Source organism: Panulirus ornatus, chromosome 34, assembly GCF_036320965.1.
Source record: "Panulirus ornatus isolate Po-2019 chromosome 34, ASM3632096v1, whole genome shotgun sequence".
In the NCBI taxonomy this organism is placed as follows: domain Eukaryota; kingdom Metazoa; phylum Arthropoda; class Malacostraca; order Decapoda; family Palinuridae; genus Panulirus; species Panulirus ornatus.
The window spans coordinates 14314577-14336846 of NC_092257.1; the positions used below are offsets into that span (position 1 = coordinate 14314577).

The window sequence follows — 22270 nt, forward strand, 5'->3', positions numbered from 1 at the left end:
GTGGTTGTATGTGGGCTTCTCGTTCCGTTTGGAAAGTATGCGTGTTGCTGTGGGCGGGTTGTGTGTGTTTAGGGGGCCAGGAAGGATATGCCGTGCTCCGACACATACAGACACTCCCCACCCGCCACAGTGCACGGGTCCGGATGTCCATAGCAAACATATCCTGCCTTGTTGCCCTGTCATATTCGGCCTTTTTGTTGCGATGGGATGATAATCTGACCTCGTCAAAAAGGAGAGGAAGAACGTAATTTAGAATTTCCATTATTTGTAGTGTTGCGATATTTGTCATGGCTCCATTTAACTTGGAAACAGTCAGCTCTGTTGTGGATACGGGTCAAGGAGGGCGAGATAGGTATATATAGATGACGTAATTTCGCTGTGGATTGAAGTAAAGTTTGGTCTTACGTCAGGTAGGTAGACGCACGAAGCACTGGTGTAAGTACGACAGCTTGGGCCATGTATATTGTCCGCGAATGACGTCACCTATATTGTTACTGAAGAATACAAAGATCATAGTTATATATAGTGTATTAGTCTCCTATGACAGGCTGTTTACTTGACATTGTCCAACTGAAATTGTAAATTTACTAACAAGTGTCCTTGGTTATGGCTTTTAAATCTTGTATATCTTCTTCCTCTTTTTTTTCTGCTGGCTATTGTTGCTGGAGGGTTGGTAGAGAGCCCTCTTACTGTTTTATCCTTACCTCATGCACTTAGAAAAAGAATGGATGGAATCAGGTATAAAAACAGGTAGCCTAGACGTGTGCCAACCAGTCTCTTTGTTGTCGTCTTTCCTATGTACTTCCCTGTTAGTCTTCCTCATTGTTTCTATGAGACGTTTCCCAACTGCTCTGTTCCAGTAGAACATTTTTATATGATGGAATTTCTGTACACTAAAGTCAACTCAGCCTTTTGAGCGCGACGGCACGATCCTTGGGTATACACCGTACCCAGTGGTCCTACCAAGCGTGCTCGGATGTTCGTACCCGAAAGCCGTACCGTCGTACCCCGTAGGGTAAACAGCGACGCTGAAGGGCATCAAGAGGCCAAGGTGCGGCGGGGTAGGCGCGCTTGCTGGGCGCGAGTGGGTTTACGCCCGGTTCCTCGACGGGTGTAGTGAAGGGCTGCAATGGGAGGGTCAGGCGAGGCCTCAAGGGCGGCAGTAATTTGTAAGCATCAGTTTTCTGTGGGTTACTTTACACTTTTTTTTTTTCATTTTCTTGTTCTATCTTACGAACGAGTGATTACGATGCCTTGAAGACATTTCATGTCATCGTTTTGCGTATATGACCATCGTATGTAGAACCTGTGCAGGTGTGTATGTGTGGATTAAAATAATAAGAATATGGCAGTAATATTAACCATGTGTCGTGTGAAGGACGACTCGCCTTTCAAGTTTAATGGTGTCCTCAGGGAGAACATACGTATGTCTCATGTATGGTTTAGAGTTCAGAAACCTCTCCCTTAGTCACGGTCGTCTCCTTAGTTGGTTTCGAGGGTCAGAGGTCAGACTTAAAGTTGGGTTAGTGTGGTGGAGGGGTGGGAATGGGCAGGGCGCTTTGGGGAGGCACCTCCTAATTTAGGAGTCTACGACCTAGGCTCCCCATCGTTTTGGCTTGGACTATATATGTATATAATATCATGCCTTCATGTCCGTTATTTTCTGGACTCAGTATTCAGAATATCTGTTGGCAAATAGGCCTGCGAGCTGCATGCCTCAAGCAGCTACTTATCATAGAGGCAACAGCATAGTTTCATTTCAGCCTAGATGGTAAAATAGACTCCAGAATCAACACAAGATTCACGTTGACTGAAGTTTCCATATTATTACTGATCTCAAAAGCCGGTGTGTTTGTTTCATGCACTGTACAGCACGTACAGCCCCAGGATGCCACGATTTGAAATCCGCATGTTGTTGTTCTTGTTGATGCATCCATTGAAATAGGTTTACTGGTGGCTTGTGGATGCGTATGGTTCTTGCTAGGTTCCTCTAGTTAAACACAGGTTTGCGGTATCTTCAGCATGTATTGGACACATGGTATAAATTATAACGATTAAACTACGGGCGCCGAGGTCAAAGAGATTTAACCATGACAGCCTCTCGAACGTAAGGAAACTGCTAACTTCCCATCTCGAATCGTATCACTAACAGTGCTTGTTATATTTTTGTAATATTAGTAATAATGATAATAATAATGATAATGCTGATTCAGTAATAATGATAATGCTGATTCAAATTTTCTGGAGTATTATAGTGCAGTTTGTGATAGCAGAAGGAAAACGTCTCAATCTGATATGACACTACTGAAAGACAATAGACGGGATTTCCCTAAAATTCAGACATTGTCATTCAGAAAATCGCTGTATTTATTACAAGTGGGAAGGAGTGTACCAGTGTGTGTGTGTGTGTGTGTGTGTGTGTGCTAAAAGCGTCGTGGATTTAGAACATTTGCAGGCGGCGAGGCTATCAACCCGACATCCGTGGTATTGGCCGTCAGTGCCCCGAGGGTAAGGCTGGTGCTAGATGTGGGCCTCGCACACGTTATGTAACGAGATAACCTGTTGTACCAGGCTATACGTCCAGAACTGTTACGAGGACAGGATCTCAGAAGTTGAGAGTAAGGAAAAAGAATATCACAGTCCCACATGAAATGTTTATATATTGATGTGTTGTGCAGATTAGGCAAGGTGGAATTGGCTGGGTTTAAGTTAAAGGGGTTTTTCCTGATTCTGGGATTTAATCCACACTTGCATATGACCTACATATACGGCTTCCGTGAATTAAGCAACGGAAAACAGCACCTATAGTGACATATACATACATATACATTTATTCTTTCGGGGGACTTAATATGGTTCGAACAATTGTAGCATTATATAGATCTTTATTGATGACAAAGTTTAATGCTTACGGTATAGCTCGAGGAGGGGAAGGGATGATAACCCCTAATACTCCAGCTTCCACCTCGATACGCCCCTGATCTCACGTATAACTTCAAGACGCTTGTTGCAGACAGTGCAAGAAATCAAAGCAGTCAGTATAAGCGGAAACGCATCAGAGCTTCTTACAGTAACGAGAGACAGGTGTTGGCTTCGGTTATCACATTCGCATGCAGGGGTAGAGTGAACGTCAGCGTGCAACAGCACCTGCTCCCAGGAAAATTATGGCGGTAGTAATGAGCCATGAAGTAACGGAGACGGCGTCAGCGCATACCATCATAGCAAAGTAGTGAGTGAGTGAGGCGTGCCTTGGCCTGGAAGGCGAGATATTCAGTTAATTTACCCCCCGCCTGTAGATCTCGTGTCTTGAACGCTGATCGAGTTCTCCATCCTCATTAAGTTTTCTTACATGCTGAAGAAAAAAACAATCGTTGTTGTAAAAACTTCCGTTAAGCATCAAACTCTTTGAGTAGTGGTGCTTGAGGTGTGGAGACATTAGGAGGTGGATGAGGTGGAGGCGGACGCGTGCGGTTGAGGTCACGGAGAGCAGCTGTTGCCTCGTCACGACGCTCCCGGGAGAGCCTTCTCACTGCCCCTACCTAAGCACGGGAGTTATTAAACATTACAGTGTATGTTGTCGCAGCATCACATTATCTAACACATGGGTTAGATTGATATGAAATAAGACGATATACCATATATCATCCTTTTTCCCATGTATTTCTATTCTTGTAAAAGGCTCTCTTTATCAATTTAAGCGAACAAAGCGTTTTTGTGAGGAGAATGAAGGGCGAAGAGGGCACGTAGGATTAACTGTAGGAGGGTGACTGGTGGACTGATGCTCATACAAAGGAGGGCCTTTTTACCTCTACACACAAATGGATTCTTAGTGTTAGATTGACGTTAATAATACATAGATTTATTTTGTGATACGTGTAGAGCGTTAGATTGTGTTGGCTATTCTGCAGTATGTAGTATGAAAAAGATATGTAAAAACTTGAAATTATGCACATAGCCTCGCATATTTTGACTTTAAAAGAAGTTAAAAGTTTGAAACTGGACCGTACAAAAGATTCAAAGTGCATCGTTTTTAAAGGTATACAGAATATATTGGTACAGGCAATGAATGCTCCAGAAGAGGTTCAAAATACAGATAAAAGATGAATATTCTATAAGATACATAGCGACGTTGGCGATTTCATTTCGTTACATAATGCAGTTCAAAGCAAACTTTGGGCATATTTTAATAGGATTATCCTTAGTAGCTTTAGTGCCATTGGATCGACACCCTGAGGTTTGAAATCACCATTTCAGGGCATTCAGCAGTGGAATGTTCAGATGTATCTATCAGGTACATTGCAGAGGCAACAATTGGAATGATTTGGTTTATTGCCTGTTGTACCTGTTAAGTTATATAGACTTATTCTGGCAAATGACAGTATTATATCACGTGCCTTGCACAGTTTATCACTGTTATTCAAACCGGCGTTTCTTGATTCTGCAGCGATGATAATGTTTAATAGACATCTGACATTTCTGCCATTATCTCTTGGGAGGTTTCAGTCATAACGGGCTGCTGTGGTGAGCACGGGGCACATAATGAGTCCTTCAGTTATTTGACACCTTTCTCGGAGGAGCCTTTTGTCAATGAAGACATGTATGCAATATTATCATTCATCTTTACTTGTGATTTTTTCTTACAATTTGGTTTGTAGTCGTGCCACATCTCTGGTTGTTCTTAAGTAGTGCTAGCAGATAGGGTGGGATGTGTCAGTAGATGAGTAGAGAACGAAGGTCCTGATGTTGGCTCCTCACAGTGGCGTGTAAAGTCATGTAATTGCTGTTGTAAAGAACTCTACAGAAAAATATGTGGGTCTTCCATTGTATTAAAATACTGTACAATGAGTTGAATGCAAAAGACTTCATTTGTAACGGATTAAAAAAAAAAAAAAAGGACATATGTTACAACACAAAAAGAAGCCTTGTAATCCTTGAAAAATGACGCCATCATAAAACTCGTTATACTACCACAGAGAGACACTTCCTTCCTTTACAACTCGGTAAACTACCGTTAATGACCATACATTTCATTACAGTGTAGTATAATTACCCCATACTTCCCAGTTTTGGCTGATAGTGGTACCTAACCAAGAAAGAAATTTACACCAGAGTGGTGGTTTGATATAAGCATGTTGTTTCATATACTTCATGCTCCCTAGTTTCTAGCAGCAAGAAGACTTGGAATTACGGTGGGCTATCGACTATTCTTTGTATTACAGTACTTATGCATTATGAGTGATGCAGTTCATAAGTAATTCAGTCACAGAATTCTGTTAAGGGCAGGCTGGGCTGTCTCAGAATAAGCTTTCATATAATACACGATTTTACACACCTCTTGAGAAATTTGAAAATATACAATTATTCATATATATATATATATATATATATATATATATATATATATATATATATATATATATATATATATATATATTGGAAAGGATCACAATTTTGCGGGTGATCAAGATATTCCTATGAGTCCACGTGTTTTGTGTTTCATTTTCCCCGTGGACTCATAGGAATCTCTCTCTCTCTCTCTCTCTCTCTCTCTCTCTCTCTCTCTATATATATATATATATATATATATATATATATATATATATATATATATATATCATTAATATACTTTGTCGCTGTTCCTCGCGTTAGCGAGGTAGCGCAAAGAAGCAGACGAAAGAATGGCCCAACCCACCCACATGCATATGTATATACATACACGTCCACACACGCACATACACGTGCAAGGAATAGAGTGAATTGGAACGATGTGATATACCGGGGTCGACGTGCTGTCAATGGGTTGAACCAGGGCATGTGAAGTGTCTGGGGTAAACCATGGGAAGTTTTGTGGGGCCTGGATGTGGAAAGGGAGCAGTGATTTCGGTGCATTATACATGACAGCTAAAGACTGAGTGTGAACGAATGGGGCCTTTGTTGTCTTTTCCTAGCGCTACCTCGCGCACATGCGGGGGGGAGGGGGTTGTCATTTCATGTGTGGCGGGGTGGCGATGGGAATGAATAAGGGCAGACAGTATGAATTATGTACATGTGTATATATGTATATGTCTCTGTATATATATATATATATATATATATATATATATATATATATATATATATATATATATATATATATATATATATACGTTGAGATGTATGTATATGTGCGTGTGTGGACGTGTCTGTATATACATGTGTATGTGGGTGGGTTGGGCCATTCTTTCGTCTGTTTCCTTGTGCTACCTCGCAAACGCGGGAGACAGCGACAAAGTATAATATGTATATATATATATATATATATATATATATATATATATATATATATATATATATATATATATTATTTTTATTTTGCTTTGTCGCTGTCATCCGCGTTAGCGAGGTAGCGCAAGGAAACCGACGAAAGAATGGCCCAACCCACCCACATACACATGTATATACATACACGTCCACACACGCACATATACATACCTATACATCCTAGCGTATACATATATATATATATATACACACACAGACATATACATATATACACATGTACATAATTCATACTGACTGCCTTTATTCATTCCCATCGCCACCCCGCCACGCATGAAATAACAACACCCTCCCCCGTCATGTGTGCGAGGTAGCGCTAGGAAAAGACAACAAAGGCCCATTCGTTCACACTCAGTCTCTAGCTGTCATGTAATAATGCACCGAAACCACAGCTCCCTTTCCACATCCAGGCCCCACAGAACTTTCCATGGTTTACCCCAGACGCTTCACATGCCCTGGTTCAATCCATTGACAGCACGTCGACCCCGGTATATCACATCGTTCCAATTCACTCTATTCCTTGCATGCCTTTCACCCTCCTGCATGTTCAGGCCCCGACCACTCAAATTCTTTTTCACTCCATCTTTCCACCTGCAATTTGGTCTCCCACTTCTCCTTGTTCCCTCCACCTCTGACACATATATCCTCTTTGTCAATCTTTCCTCACTAATTCTCTCCCATGTGACCAAACCATTTCAAAACACCCTCTTCTGCTCTCTCAACCACACTCTTTTTATTACCACACATCTCTCTTACCCTATCATTACTTACTCGATCAAACCACCTCACACCACATATTGTCCTCAAACATCTCATTTCCAGCCCATCCACCCTCCTGCGCACAACTCTATCCATAGCCCACGCCTCGCAACCATACAACATTGTTGGAACCACTATTCCTTCAAACATACCCATTTTTGCTTTCCGAGATAATGTTCTCGACTTCCACACATTTTTCAAGGCTTCCAGAATTTTCGCCTCCTCCCCCACCCTGTGGTTCACTTCCGCATCCATGGTTCCATCTAAGACACTTCACTTCCTCCAGTTTTTCTCCATTCAAACTTACCTCCCAATTGACTTGACCCTCAACCCTACTGTACCTAATAACCTTGTTCTTATTCACATTTACTTTCAACTTTCTTCTTTCACACACTTTACCAAACTCAGTCACCAGCTTCTGCAGTTTCTCATATGAATCAGCCACCAGCGCTGTATCATCAGGGAACAACAACTGACTCACTTCCCAAGCTCTCTCATCCACAACAGACTGCATACTTGCCCCTCTTTCCAAAACTCTTGCATTCACCTCCCTAACAACCCCATCCATAAGCAAATTAAGCAACCATGGAGACATCACACACCCCTGCCGCAAAGCTACATTCACTGAAAACCAATCACTTTCCTCTCTTCGTACACGTTCACATGCCTTACAGCCTCAATAAAAACTTTTCACTGCTTCTATATATATATATATATATATATATATATATATATATATATATATATATATATATATATTCCATCTGGATGAATTCATTATCTATAAGTTCAGGCCATTATATCTTCCCCACTTCTTACCTGTGTATTGTATATTGTAGGGAACTTGATACTGTAGATGGTACAATGAATGTCACCTGTTCTGTAAAGCGACAATTAGCACAGAGAACTGTTTAATTTTTCAGGACTCGCTGGGGGCCGGATCTCATCACTCCTCTAAGGTGTCACTACTGGAGGGCCGTCACCAGGTCGTTGGTAAGTGTTCACTCGAAAGTCAGGAATTCCATGTCACAGGGAAATGAGAAGGGGAAGATCAACCATGCTATAGGGAGGAAGATCTCCAAGTTATGAGCATGAGAATAGGAATACCAGCTTATCAGAAAAGAAGTATGGTCCCCAAGATATGAAAAGGGAATTAGAATTAGTGGAAATTTCTTAGTTTTAGTTGTCATGATGTGGAATTTACAGAAACACCTATTCGAATCTTCTTCATTCTGACAAATCAATCTTCAGTCACCAGATCCCCATGAGTTTAGGTACATGATATCACTTCCTATCAAATTCACTTGTTTGTCATCTTTACTGTTCCTTTTGCCTTCTCTGACCTCTTTTAAAGTTGAACTCATTTTTTTAATGTCAATGAGACCCATTGATTTGAAATGCACATTGTCCAGAGTGAATATAGCAGTAGACACCACTCAATTTGCCTATAAAACACCCATTTCTTACTGACCAATTCATTACTATTTACCCAAGTTTCTAATCCACTCCTCTCTTCACTCTTAGGATCAACTGATTGCAATGTTGTCTCTGTAATTTTTCATATCCATTTTTGTTTCAAAAGGCACCTAAACAAATGCCAGAACATTTGTTGGTAATTGGGTTGATTTCAGTACTGTAAAGCTCTAAACAAAACTGAAATTATTATCCTTAGAATATGACTATAATCATCCATTTATTCTGTAAGCCTGTAATTCCTCTATTGCTAAGTCTGTCAAGCTAGGAGAACTCTTGAGGAAAAAGAGGCTTCACATATTATATATAATGGAAATCTTACGCCATCCTAGATACATAAAAATGACAGTGATACAAAACAGCAGTTCCAGAATACCATCAATTTTGTCTTAACAAACAAACCCTCTTGTTCACAAAACTAACACTGTATTTCTACCATAAGTATTCCACTTCTGTCTTTCCATCACACATCATAACTTCACCATTGCATCTCATGGTTCCAAGTGTGCAAAAATTCTGCTGCAGGTGTCAGAACAGCTAACTTATCTGTTTCTGAAAGACAAAATACTTTGACATTTGCAGTGGATTTTACCCTAGCCATTCATGTCCTTTCTGCATTTGAATGTTTGTACTCAGTTACTTACATACATGCTGTGGTTTAAAGTCTTTGACAAAATTAAGTATTGCACTCTCCACATCATCCTTTTCTCAGATAGCCTTTCAGCTTCACTAACCCCAAGGATTTGTTACTGATCATTTAGCACCTAAGTAACTAAGCAGTAGGTGAATCACTGTTTATACCATCAGAATACTGGAAGACTTATCATACTCTGTTGATTTTCTTATTATTGCTGGAGTGCTCTAGGCTTTGCTCTCACCCTTGCCCTATTTCATGTACATATTATCAAACTTCTTTAAATAAATACAAACATCAGGCAGTACAGAGTGGTAAGATGTTATCATGTGTGAAGTTTTTGTAGCAAAGAACAGCTGTCATAGTTATTGTAGCAAATCCTTGTTGTTTCAGGGGGTCACATGTGCCCACTCTTTTTGAAAGCAAAGGATCAAGTATCAATTGTATCTCCCACTCAAAACCTTTTTCACTCTATTCTTCTGTCTCCAATTTGGCATCCCTGTCTTGTCCACTTTTGACACATATCCTTTTTGTCAGCTGTCCTCACTCATTCTTTTCATATTTCATCACACGTACTTTAGCAATCTCAACTACTCTTAATACTACATATCTATCTTACCCTGTCATTTCTTACTTGATCAACTCTCCTCACACATTGTATTGTCCTCAAACATTTTTCACCCTCCTAAAGGAAGATGGTCTCTGTGATGTTGATTGGTTAGAATTTTCATCATATGTATGAATCTTGGTAAGGTACCTGAGGATTGGTGGAATGCATGTTTGAAATTTTGGACCATTGTAAATAACATGTTGTTCTGTGGAGATAAGTTCCAACTATTTCAGTATGGGAGAATTTGAAAATAGTTTTGTACAAAATACCAGATGCAAATAAATGTGCTTGTATTGTGAATAGAAAATTTAAAAGTTCTTAAAGTAATTGTATCAGATGACAGCTTCTTTGAGCACATCAGAAAAACCATAACCTTGTCACAAGATAATGGTAGACTTGATTTTGTAAAACTTCAAGATGAGCAAGGAAAAATTGAAGACTTTTCACAGCTTCTCTGGACATGAATACTCCTGCAAAGTGGGCAAAATTGTTGCATTTGACCAACAGAGTTCATTTTCAGGGCACAATAACTCTTGACAAAAATCAAAACTGCAATAAACTGTGGTAACCACTAGCTATTTTCTGGGGCATAAATAAGAGTAATATACTGTATCATGAATTGTGAATCCTGAAGGTCTTATTTACAAGTCCAACCCCAAAAATCAATTCCCGTTAGCATTTATAACTAAATTAATTCCACTAAAACCAAAAGGTTCCATAAATACAGTAAAAGAAAAGGTAAACTTATAGGCACAAGATTGTTCTTTTTACTTGTAGGTGTTACAAAGATGAATAATTTAGTATGGAAATGAAGAAATTGATTGGAAAATATCTAAAGTATATCTGATCAGTTTCGTTGCAGAAGTTAGGTAAGCTTGCATGCCATGGCCTCAAACAGCATGGTTTAGTAGAGGAGCAGTAAAGCATCCTAGTTTTAGACATATCTTTGGTGGTAGAAATGTCCCATCCTTCCTTCACAATAGGTAATCCTTCACTCATTTAAAAGATTTTAAGGAATCTGTACTACCTATATATACTTTATCTTATTAGAGCTACTTTTAAGATTGTTTTCATTCCTGTTGTCAGTCTTTAGATCATTCATTCCATTATAGTTACCTTATTCTTCAGATTATTATATTTGTCATTTTACTTATTTATTTTAGAACAGCAGTTCATTACAGTTATTTATCTCTGTTAATATATATACACAACAAATAATTTCAGATAGTTGCATGATTTTTATAAACCTTTCATATTTATGAGGTTGTATGATGTATTTTTTTATTACATTGTTGTGCTATCTTGAGGTACTGTCTTGAGATACTGTCCATATCACAGAGTGCAATTCAAAGCTACATGCAGAGAGTCATGCAGAGTACCCTACAAAGGGCCCTTCAAAGCAGTCCAAATGTGTTTCAAAGAGAGTCAGTACGCGGCGTAGTTATGTCAGCGACTCCATTATTGATGGTCGTGACCCATTCATGAAGGACATTGGAAAAGAATCAGGTCAGATAAGGTCATGGGCTTGCAGACAATGGATTTTACATATACATTCCCTTTGACTAGCAGGATCTGTGCTGTGCCATTTTTATCACTGCCTGCACAGTAGATAGCTTTCACGGTGTATGGAAAAAATATATTTTCAAGGACCATGTACAAGTTAAGGTAATATAAAGCTTAAATTTTGTGCATAAATGTAAATACTTAAATTGTATTCTTAAATGTTAGTGCCTAAAATGTATAATTAAATGTTAATGCTTTAATCATATATGTAAATGGTACCTAAATTATATACTTAAATATTAGTCAATGTGCATTGGATTTTTTAAAAGTTCATTATGTAAGCATACATTTAGGAGTCCAAAAATTGATGCTGAGAAAGTGAATTTTCCATTTAAAGTTAGCAAATTTTTCAGATGGAAAACCCCCACTTTGAGATGTAACATGGTGGCACATTAGACGGGATGTATTGAAACAGTGCCAGAGTTAACTTACTTTGGGGAGAATGCTAAGTTTAAAACTGTATATAGTGATATGCCATTGTTACATTCTTTGGGAAACCCCAGAGTTTAAACATTCTTTGTACAGTATGGTACTCATCATTATGATTGTAATTGATATGATTGATGTAGTGTGTGTTTCTTGAGCTTGAAAGTTCAAGATGTATTTCATACTATACCAAGAGTAATGGCTGTATGTTTTGCTCATGCTTAGAATTTTGAAACCTTATCCTCATGAGTTATACTATCTTCTCAGTGTGGGTGCTGTTATATTTGAGATGTATAGTCTTATGACTGTGTTTGTTAGTGGTGTATAGTAGATCTTGATATATTTCTTGTGATGTTTCATGGGGAAGTATTGTATCCATATGGTATAAAACAAAACATAAGGATATGGAGTATTCTTGATTATGCATGAATGTTGACATCAAAGCCTTGGAAAATAAACTTTTGTGGTAGAATGTCTCCCTTCTCCAGCAAATTTTCCATATGCTGTTCATCTGTCATTAGAAACTTTGAAAATTGTCTTAAAAACTTGCATTAGGGTTTGCATATTTAGAATTTTGATAAGGTAAATGAAATAATTTCATATTCATTTATATATCACACAGTGGTATCTTAGCATTGTGAAGTGTTTAATGTCTATAAATGCCTGTCCTTTTGTTTCTGGGATAATATTAGGGTATTATATGTAATTTTCTTCCTTTGTCCAAGCATCTGTACATATAATTATTGTCTACAGTTTGTGTGGGTGGTGTAGCATTATGCATATCTTAAACGTATTTAATCTATAACCAATTTGTATACCTGATGTCTCATTTATATGCAATTATGTATTGTTTCTACCCCTGGGGACAGGGGAAAAGTATACCACCCATGTATTCCCTGAGTGTGGTAGAAGGCAACAATGAGAGGTGGGAGTCGGGACTGGAAACTCTTCCCTTACATTTCAGTTTCTAAAAGATAGAAATGAAGAGGGAGCCAAGTGAGGAATGCTCATCCTAGTTGAAATTCAGGCTAGGTGTCTGAATGTGTGTGGAAGTAACCAAGATAGGAAGAAAGGAGATATTTGTAGTCTGTTTAAGAAAGGGAACCTGGATGTTCTTGCCCTAAGTGAAACAAAGCTTAAAAGTAAGGGTAAAGAATGGTTTGAGAATATCTAAGGGATAAAGTCAGCAATTAGTGTGACGGGAAGAGTTAAGTGTAGCACGACTGCTGAAGCAGTTGTGGGAATATGTGAAAGAATGTAAGGAAGTGAGCTCCAGACTGATGTAGGTAAAAATGAAAGTGGATAATGAGAGGTGTGTGATTATTATTGCTTATGCATCTGGCCATGAGAAGAATGATGAAGAGAAGCAAGTGTTCCAGGTGCAGCTGAATTAGTGTCAGCAGTTTTGATGCAAGAGACAAGGTATTAGTGATGTGTGATTTAAATTTAAAAGTGAAAAGTGCAGCTGTTGAGGGTATAACTGTAGGGAATGGGGTAATCAGGAAGGTGACTGGAAATGGTGAATAGCATTTAAGGTTGTGTGCTGAAAAAAGACTGGTGATTGGGAATACTTCGTTTAAAAATAGAGACTTACATAAGTATGCATGGGTGAGTAGGAAATATGGTTATATGGGCATTATTGGATTACATACTGATTGATAGACCTGCAAAATAGAGACTCTTGGATATGAATGTGTTAAGAGGGGTAGCTGGTGGGACATCTGATCATTACCTGGTGGAGGCGAGGGTGAAGATTTCTACAGGTCTTTGGAAACAAAGGAAATTATACATGTTAGAAGAGGGTGGTGAAAGTAAGTGAACTTGGAAAAGAGACATGTATGAAGAAGTGCCAGGAGAGAATGAGTGTAGAATGGCAAGAGCAGGGGTGAGGAATGGGAGCTTTTCAGGAAAACAGTGCAAGCATGTGCGAGAGAAGTGTGTGGCAGATGGGAGGTGGGAAGGTGAGAAAGGGTAATGAGTGGTAGGTTGACAATGTTGCTTTTAAAAGAAAAATGAGAGGTGTATGAGTGGTGCTTACAAGGAAGGAATGCAAGTGATCAGATGTACCAAAGAAAGCTGCAGGAGATCAAGTTAAAGGAGCAGGGCCTGAAAAAAAAGGGCAAGTGGGAGTTGGGATGGGTGAGTATCAGCAAATGAAGTTTCAATGAGAATAAAATGTTTTAAAAGGAGAATAGTGTGAGAAAAACAAGAAAAAACGGTAACATCATTGATGGGGGCAAATGAGGAAATGGTAACAAGCAGTAAAAAGGAGATGGAGTGACTTTTTGAAGGATTGTGGAATGTTAGGGTGGCAGATGTAGGTCAGGGAGGTTTGCCAAGAGAGAGTCGACTAGGTGGTTTCAAGAAGAGAAAAGTGGTGAGAGCACTGCATAAGATGGAATGTGGCAAAGCATTTGGGGTGGATAGTAATGCAGTTGAGTTTCTTAAGGGGGGTGACTATGTTGTTGATTGGTTAGTTTGGATTTTTATATAAGTATGGATTATGGTGAAGTGCCTGAGGATCGCTGGAATGCATGTGTAGTGCCATATTATAAAGGCAAGAGAACAAAGGTGCTTCTTTGAATTACAGAGGTGTGACTTTGTTGAGCATACCTGGTAAGCTGTATGGGAGAGTGGTTATTGAGAGGGTGGTGGCATGCACAGAGCATCAGATTGGGGAGGAAAAATGTGGTTTTAGGTATGGTAGAGGTGTGTTTTTTGAAGAAAGTGTTTAAGAAAGAGAAATTAAAGAATTTGTGTATGGCATTTATGAATCTGGAGAAAGCATATGATAGGGTTGATAAGATACTTTGTGGAAGGTGTTACAAACATATGGTATGGGAGGAAGGCTATTAGAAGCAGTGAGGAGTTTTTATCAAAAGAGTAAGGAGGGTGAATTGTCCCAGGTGAATGTGGATTTGCAGCACAGGGGTGTGATTTCTCTGTTTAATGTTTGTGGGTAGGGTAATAAGGGAGGTAAATGCAATAGTCTTGGAAAGAGGGGCCTGGAAAGTGAATCAGTTGACTGCTGATACTTGGTGCTGGTGGTAGATTCGAGGAAGAAACTGCAAAAGTTGGTGTTAGAGTCTGGGTGAGTGTGTGAAAGGTGATGGCTGAAAGTAAATGTGAACAAAAGCAAGGTCATTAGCTTTAGCTGGGTAGAGGGACAGGGTAGTTGGGGTATGAGTTTGAATGGAGAAAACTTGGAGGAAATAGGGTATTTTTAGTTACCTAAGAGTGGGCATGGCAGCAAATAGAACCATGGAAATGATGATGAGTCATAGGTAGGTGAGGGGGCAAAGGTTCTGGGAGCATTGAAAGATGTTTAAAGAGAAAGGTCACTATCTAGAAGGGTAAAAATGGTTATGTGTGAAGGTATGGTAGTCCAGCAATGTTGCATGGATGTGATGATGGACTATAAATGAGAATATATGGAAGAAGGTAAATGTATTGGAAATGAAATGTTTGAGGACAATATGTAGTGTGAGGAGGGTTGAGTAATGACAGGGGAACAAAGAGGTATGATGATGAGAGTATTGTTCAGAGAACTGAAGAGGGTGTGCTAAAATGGATTAGACATATGGAGAGAATGAGTGAGGAGAGATTGACAAAGAGGATATATGTCAGAAGTAGAGGAGAAGAAGTGAGGAAAACAAATTGGAAGTGAAAGGATGGAGTAAATAAGCTTTTGAGTACTCAGGGCCTAGATATGCAGTTGGGTGAAAAGCATGCATAGCATAGAGTGAATTGGAGCAATTTGATATACAGGGGGTGACATGCTGTCCATGGACTAAACCTCTTGAGAGGTCTGTGGGCCCTGGTTGTGGATGGGGTTGTGGATTTGATGCATCATGCATGATAACTAGAGTGGATGCGAGAAAATGAGACATTTTCTTCGTTCCAAGTGCTACCTCACTAATTCAGGGAACAGCAACAGTTGTGAAAGAAAAGAAAGAATTACTGAATAATTTACTATTCTCTTATCACCCAGTTGCCATTTCAACCAACCCAATTATCAAGTGAATATTTCAGTAAAACCACTCTACATGTAAATATCCACTTCAGCATTCAGTCCATCTAAGTTGCTGCTCAATCATCCCTGCCATCCCATCATTCAGTGTGTATCTCATCCTTTTCATCCACTAGTGAATGCCCCAATCAGCTCACTCTCCAGTGAATATTACAGGCTATTCACCACCCAATATATATATTCCAAGTGACTTTGCAAATGGAAATTCCTTCCCATGAATTATTAAAGCCAACATTCTTTATAGTAACTCACCCAACTAACCAGCTTAGTCACTAAGAGTCCTTATGATCTCAAAAACTTCCTTTTCTTATGATGTTTAGTTTCATCATACTTTGAATATCAGACCAAGGTTCATTCAAGCATCATACTGTTTTGTATGAATGCTGGACTGTAGATAATTCACTTGTCTGCAGTTGTTTAGTTCATGGTTACATATTAACGATATTAAATTTCAAACATGAATATGTATCTTCATATATCCAGTCCTCTCAAGGATCCTAATACTGTAATCCTTTTGAGTTATGAGTTGTGTATGACCATCATTAACACCCTTACTCTCCAACAGACAATGAACCAGTTGCTGGTGCCGTTCGACTGAGTCACCAAGCTGCTTTTCACAAAATTTCTGTTAGACCCCGTCGAACCCATGGTGCTCCTCGTGCAAGGAGGGCAACTCAGGTAAGAAAGAAAAAATTTTCATTTTTGCATACCTATGGATAATTTCATATTCTACATTTTCAGAATCCATCTGATTAATTCACAGCAAATTCTTCAAAAAATAATTAGTCATTTGAATCTAACATGTGAAGATGAATTTTTATTAACTTTTAAGCTTACCTAGATGCATCTATCACCACTTGTTTTTAAGGAAATTCTTGGTTAAGATTTTTTAAGATAATTTAATTATCATAGTCTTAAAGGAATTATGTGTAAGCAAATGTTTTCCACACTCATGTTACCAACATACCCTCTTTTTCGGTAAGAATAAATGCAGCATCAGGTGAATAAACAAACAAAAGGAAAAAAATATAAATGAGTATTTTAGCTGGACTGATATTTGCCACTGTATATTTGCAGCATTACCTGCTGAGACTGATATTTGCCACTGTATATTTGCAGCATTACCTACTGAGGCTAGCAACTTAGTTTTAGCTACCAGCCTCATCATGTATATCTTTCCTTAATTCAAGGGCAAGGAAGTGCAACATACACATATGATTTTGAATAGTGCTTTATATATGTATTTAACATAATACTCTCAGTAATGTTACAAGGACATTATCAGTAAAGGAAAAATCAGTTTGAAGGCAGCATTGAGTAACTGTTTTCCTCACATACGATACCAACAAAGCCTCCTTTTCAGTAATAAAATAATGTAGTATCAAGGTAATAAACACAAAAGGAATAATATGGTTTTGGGAATGAAGGGAGTGGGTCATTTACTGAGACACAGTACCTTTCTGCTTCAAGTTGGATTTAAGGCAGCACTGATGTCTCTTAGATTATATCCATCTTTTTCATTGAATATATCTTAACTTTTGGTAGAACCATAGAACCAAAAGATGTCATCAATATTTTTATATGTTAATGTATGCTTTTGCTCATGTATATCAAATGATAATCCTGTGGTCAGTACCAAAGATGTCATTGTTGCTATATTGTAAAATCCTTCATTAGCATCTAAAAGAGTGACAAGACCATTTGCCATATGTTGAACAGTGGAGCACAAATTCCAGAGTGAATAATACACATGAGTAATACACATAAAACATATATATGGTATGATAGAACAAAATTAGTAAAACCTTGCAAAAACAAGTTATCCCAACAGATTGGGGGACAAATGAGTTTACCTGATGTGATTGAAGAGGCCAACAGCAAGAATTCTACATCTCAGAAGCTCACCACCGTCCGTGCAGCATCTCCATCTCCAAGCCCCGCACTGCCAGAGTCAAGTACGTTACTGTCACTTTTTAGATACAAGTAATTGACATTTGAAAAATATTAAGGCATATAAGATGAAGATGACTGTGTATGTTCAGGAAATATATTTCTCAATTCAAGATAAGATCTAACTCATTCAATGAGCTTGAAATAAAAAGATGATATTGCTTGGTGTTGTGTAAGGTGTAATAATGAATAAACCCTCATAAAAAAATTTTTTTTTAGATATTCTGGAGGAGCCAAGCAGTAGCAGTAATGAACATGAAACATGTGTGGAACACCAAGAGTCTGACAAGAAAGACAAGGAAGAAAAGCGTGATGAGCCCCTGTTTCAACGCTTATTTGGTGGTAGAATTTCAGGACGACGACCATCCCGAGGAAGTGGTGATGATAGCCGAGAAAACAGTGTTAGCCCTCTTAGGCGTGGTGGAGACCAGAGAGCATCTAGAGAAAAGAGAAGGGACTCTGGCTCACGCTTCCCAGTGATAGGAGGAGCTTCAAAGACACGTCAAGAATCCCACCCTCTCCCTCCTTCTGGACGTCCTAGAGAACCTAGTAAGGAAAGAGTCACGAAAGAGGTTCCTTCATCTTCACCTCAAGTAGCATGCTCAGTTAATGCAGAAGGACACATGGAAAGCACTGCATCTGGTCATCAGGCCACCTTCCGTATAACATCATTTGACGAGCATCCATCACGACCCCCTGAAGGTGTGAGGAAAGCTAAAAGCTTTAGAGAGGTGCCAGAGCAAAATATAGCTCATAGAAATATTGTTCGGCGCAAAGTTTCACCTCACACAAATGTTGAAGATCAAAGTGGTGTACCAGCAAAGGTATCCCGTCTTTCATCTTCACTGGAAAGTTTAGATGGTGATGATGACATGAGGAAGTCAAGTGCACGACCTGTTGCCCCAAGTAAGATAACACAGATGGAAATGTCAGGATCACCACAGCGCTCTTCCACGGACTCTCTCACTACTACACCTCTTCCAGGAGTGTTTATTCGCCAGCATTCACAAAACCAAAACAAAACAGTTCTGATGAAACACCAAGAACACCTTCAACAGCTACATCAACAGCAACTAAGTGGACAAGAATTAAACTCAGGACCATTTTCTTTAGATTCAAGTATAGGTATACATTCACGTGAATCAGAAGAATTTTTGCGAAAAGCAGCAAGTGTAGACCACATGACTTTTGCTGTAGACCCCGAATATCTTACTAAAGAAGCTGAAACTACTGAACTGGCTACAAAGGCAGCTGAAGCCAAGCCTATACCAGGATCACAAATAAATTCACTAGAAGAAAAGACAGAATCTGGAAAACCAGAGGGCAAGAAATCCCCAGGGCAAACATTACGTTCTCACCCCATACAGAAAGGAGAAGAATCTCCAAGTCAGGGTCCAACTCCAGATGAAGGTGAGGGAGAAGGAGAATCTGTACCGCATCGCCCAGTGAGGAAAGAACCCAGTATGAAACGCCCTCCACTGCGTGATCCAAAGCCAACCCAGGTCCCAGAGTTTATGCGCATACAGCTGAACCGTGTAGAGAGCAAAGGTCAGTCTGTTATTTATGATACAGAACAAGAGAGAAATTCCAAGAGTGACAGCAAAGAGGTAGAAGTATCAAACAAAAAACCTGAAACTTCATCAGCAATGGAATCCACTCAAAAAGAATTGCAAATATCAGATCGTTTACCAGAGAGTTTTTCTACCCCTAAGAAAGAAGCTAGTAGTGTCCCCACTTCTAAGGAAAATAAGACTCCTACATCTCTAGGAAAGAAAAGTAATGTTCAGGGAAATAAAGGACTATTCAGAGATGTATCTCCATCTGGAAGTAATGCAGAAAGTGGAGATGGTGACTCTAGTGTGGAAGGTAGTTTACCAGAACCATCTTTAGATCGTGTCGTTTTGCGAAAACCTCTAGTATCAGAGCGGGCATCTGTTATGGAACGTTCTACAACTGTAACAAGCCAAACACCACCCTCACCATCTAAGAGAGAACAACCTGAGCTTTTTAAGGTCTTTGCAAGACGGTCCTTTAAAGTCAAAGATGTGGAGAAAGATAAATCAGAATCCTCAGATAATGATGAAACAAATGTGGAAGCTTCAAGTGAGGTATCAGAGGTAACTGTCTCTCCTGTCAGAGCTCACAACAACACTTCACCAGCACCAGTTAGCATTGGAAGCTCATTAACATCAGTTTCTACCTCCCAGTCATCAACAGATGTTTTACAGAAACCAAGTATAAATGCCATTTCCTTTAATCGCAAATCTGTGGGTAACCCAGCCCTTTCATTTTGCCCACCCCCAGTATCAACCTCAAATGCTCCACTGAGCTCACCAGTGTCTTCAAAGCCAATGGTGCTTATTTTGTCTAGTAACAATAACACAGACACAAGCAGCACAGAAATTACTATCACAAGCAGTTTACCTCGAAGCATTACCACCATCACAACCACAAGTAATAGCATAACAACTAGTAGTTCCCAGAGCAAACCAAACACCACTCCTATTCAAGTTTCAACTGTACGTCCAGCAAACACAACTTCTGTAGCTCCTGCTGCACCAGAAAGTTTCATCACAGTATCTACCACTCCACCTGGAATAATCAGCAAAATTATCAGTAACAGAAGCAGCAGTTTTACAAGTATTAATGATAGTGGTTGTGGAAATGAAAGTGATAGTAGTCCAGCAGCACCATTAATAACACCTGCACCATCAAAATCAACAGTATCATCTCGATCTGGGTCTGGTCTCATTTGGCCACCTCGCCCACAACTAGATCAGGAGGATTTCCTGCAACCAGCTCAACAGCCTCAAATCCCTGCAGTACTGCCAAATGCATTAAATACACAACAGAAAAAGTTATCCACAAGCTCAGTGAGTGATGGTGAGGGAACCCAAGATTTTGAGCAAACTGAAGAAATTGAAGTAGAAATATCACCACTTGATATTAGTGCAGCACGCCGCAGGTTTATGAGTGGAGGGAAAGACCGTTCACATGGTCCAACCACTCCTTCAACTCAAAATATATTACCAGCATCTACCTCACCAGTATTGAGCCCCTTTCAGTCTGGTTCTACAAGTAGTCCATCACCTGGCACCCCTGTATCACTCACAAATAAATCAGGACCATCTGTCACAGAGGCTCGTAACAACACACCTTCATTTACCATCACTGTTCGCACTCAAGCAGCTTCTACAAGTTGTCGTTCTGATACTCTGCCTACATCCGCTTCTGTTACCAGTTCTAGCACCGATCTGATTTCCAGCACTGTTAGCACCTGCAGCAATACTAGTGTAGGAAAGTCTGAACAGGGAGCAGCACAACAAGCAGCAGATGATTGGAGAGTTCTAGTAAGACAGCGACGTGAAGGCAGACTTAAACAGACAAAGACCCCAGACTCTGAAGAAATAATAATTGAGGTAAGTGTCTTTTTTTACTCCCCAGTAGTGAGTCAGGATCAGTAGTGCTATGAAAACGTTAACCCCAGCCTAGCTTATGTTGTATTGGAGGACTCAAATCTTGTCTGTTTCACTTATCTATGTCCAGGCTTGTATGAAGACACATGAAAAGGAAGAAGAGCTGAGATTTTGTCATGCTCAGGTGTTCTTAAAATTGCATATGTGTAAATCAAAGATATTTGAGGACTGCAAAACTATCTCTCATGTCCCTGCCAGCTGTGTAAGCTCTAACCTTGATGATATGGAGACCAAAACACTGATAATAGGAATAGGAAGCAAAGGTTAACCATAGGGTGGGTGAGGGAGCAAAGGTTCTGAAAGCATTGTTGAATGTGCGGAAAGAAAGAAAGGTCACTATTTGACAAGGCAAAAATGGCTGTGTTTGAAGGTATAGTAGTCCCATTGATGTTGTATGGATGTGAGGCATGGGCTGTAGATGAGAAGGATACAAAATGTTCAGATTTGTTTAAATGTGGTGCGAGGAGGGATAATCAGGGAAGAAATGATAGGGTAAGAGAAATGTATGATAATAAGAAGGGTATGGTTGTAGATCTGGAGGGTGTGCTGAAATGGCTTGGCCATATGGAGAGAATGAGTGAGGAGAGGTTAACAGAAAAATATATGGGCCAGAAGTGGAGGGAACAAGAAGAAGGGGGAGACCAAATTGGAGATGGAAAGATGGCTTGAATATTAGTTTGATTGCTTGGGGCTTGAACATGCAGGAGGGTGAAAGGCTTGCAAGGAATTAACCGAATATGAGCAATGTGGTGTACAGGGGGTGGTGTGCTGTCAGTGTACTGAACCAGAGCATATAAAGTAGCCTTGGAAAACCGTGGTAAGATCTGTGGGGCCTGGTCATTGATAGAGGTTGTGTTCTCTTTCCAATACACATAGCAGACAGAGATTAGATAAGAGCATATGAGGCCTTTTCTTTGTGTGTTCCTGGTGTTACCATGCTAACGCAAGAAAAGGCAAGCACCTGTAAAGACAATCATATATATATATATGAATCAGGGCATGTGAAGCGTCTGGGGTAAACCATGGAAAGC

The 22270-nt window shown here is 39.5% G+C and overlaps 1 protein-coding gene across 10 annotated transcripts in view; it reads left to right on the plus strand.

Annotated features, from left to right (window-relative positions):
• Positions 1-22270, plus strand: part of LOC139759894 (uncharacterized) — a 295508-nt gene that overhangs the window by 265557 nt on the left and 7681 nt on the right. For 4 of the 10 annotated variants that reach the window (XM_071682442.1, XM_071682443.1, XM_071682449.1 and 1 more), the window contains 5 exons: positions 8001-8070; positions 11133-11300; positions 16379-16491; positions 17633-17768; positions 17983-21182. In XM_071682442.1, coding sequence (XP_071538543.1) covers positions 8001-8070; positions 11133-11300; positions 16379-16491; positions 17633-17768; positions 17983-21182 — 3687 coding nt within the window. The remainder of the gene's footprint in view (positions 1-8000; positions 8071-11132; positions 11301-16378; positions 16492-17632; positions 17769-17982; positions 21183-22270) is intronic. The other 6 variants (XM_071682445.1, XM_071682450.1, XM_071682452.1 and 3 more) reach the window with 3 other exon arrangements.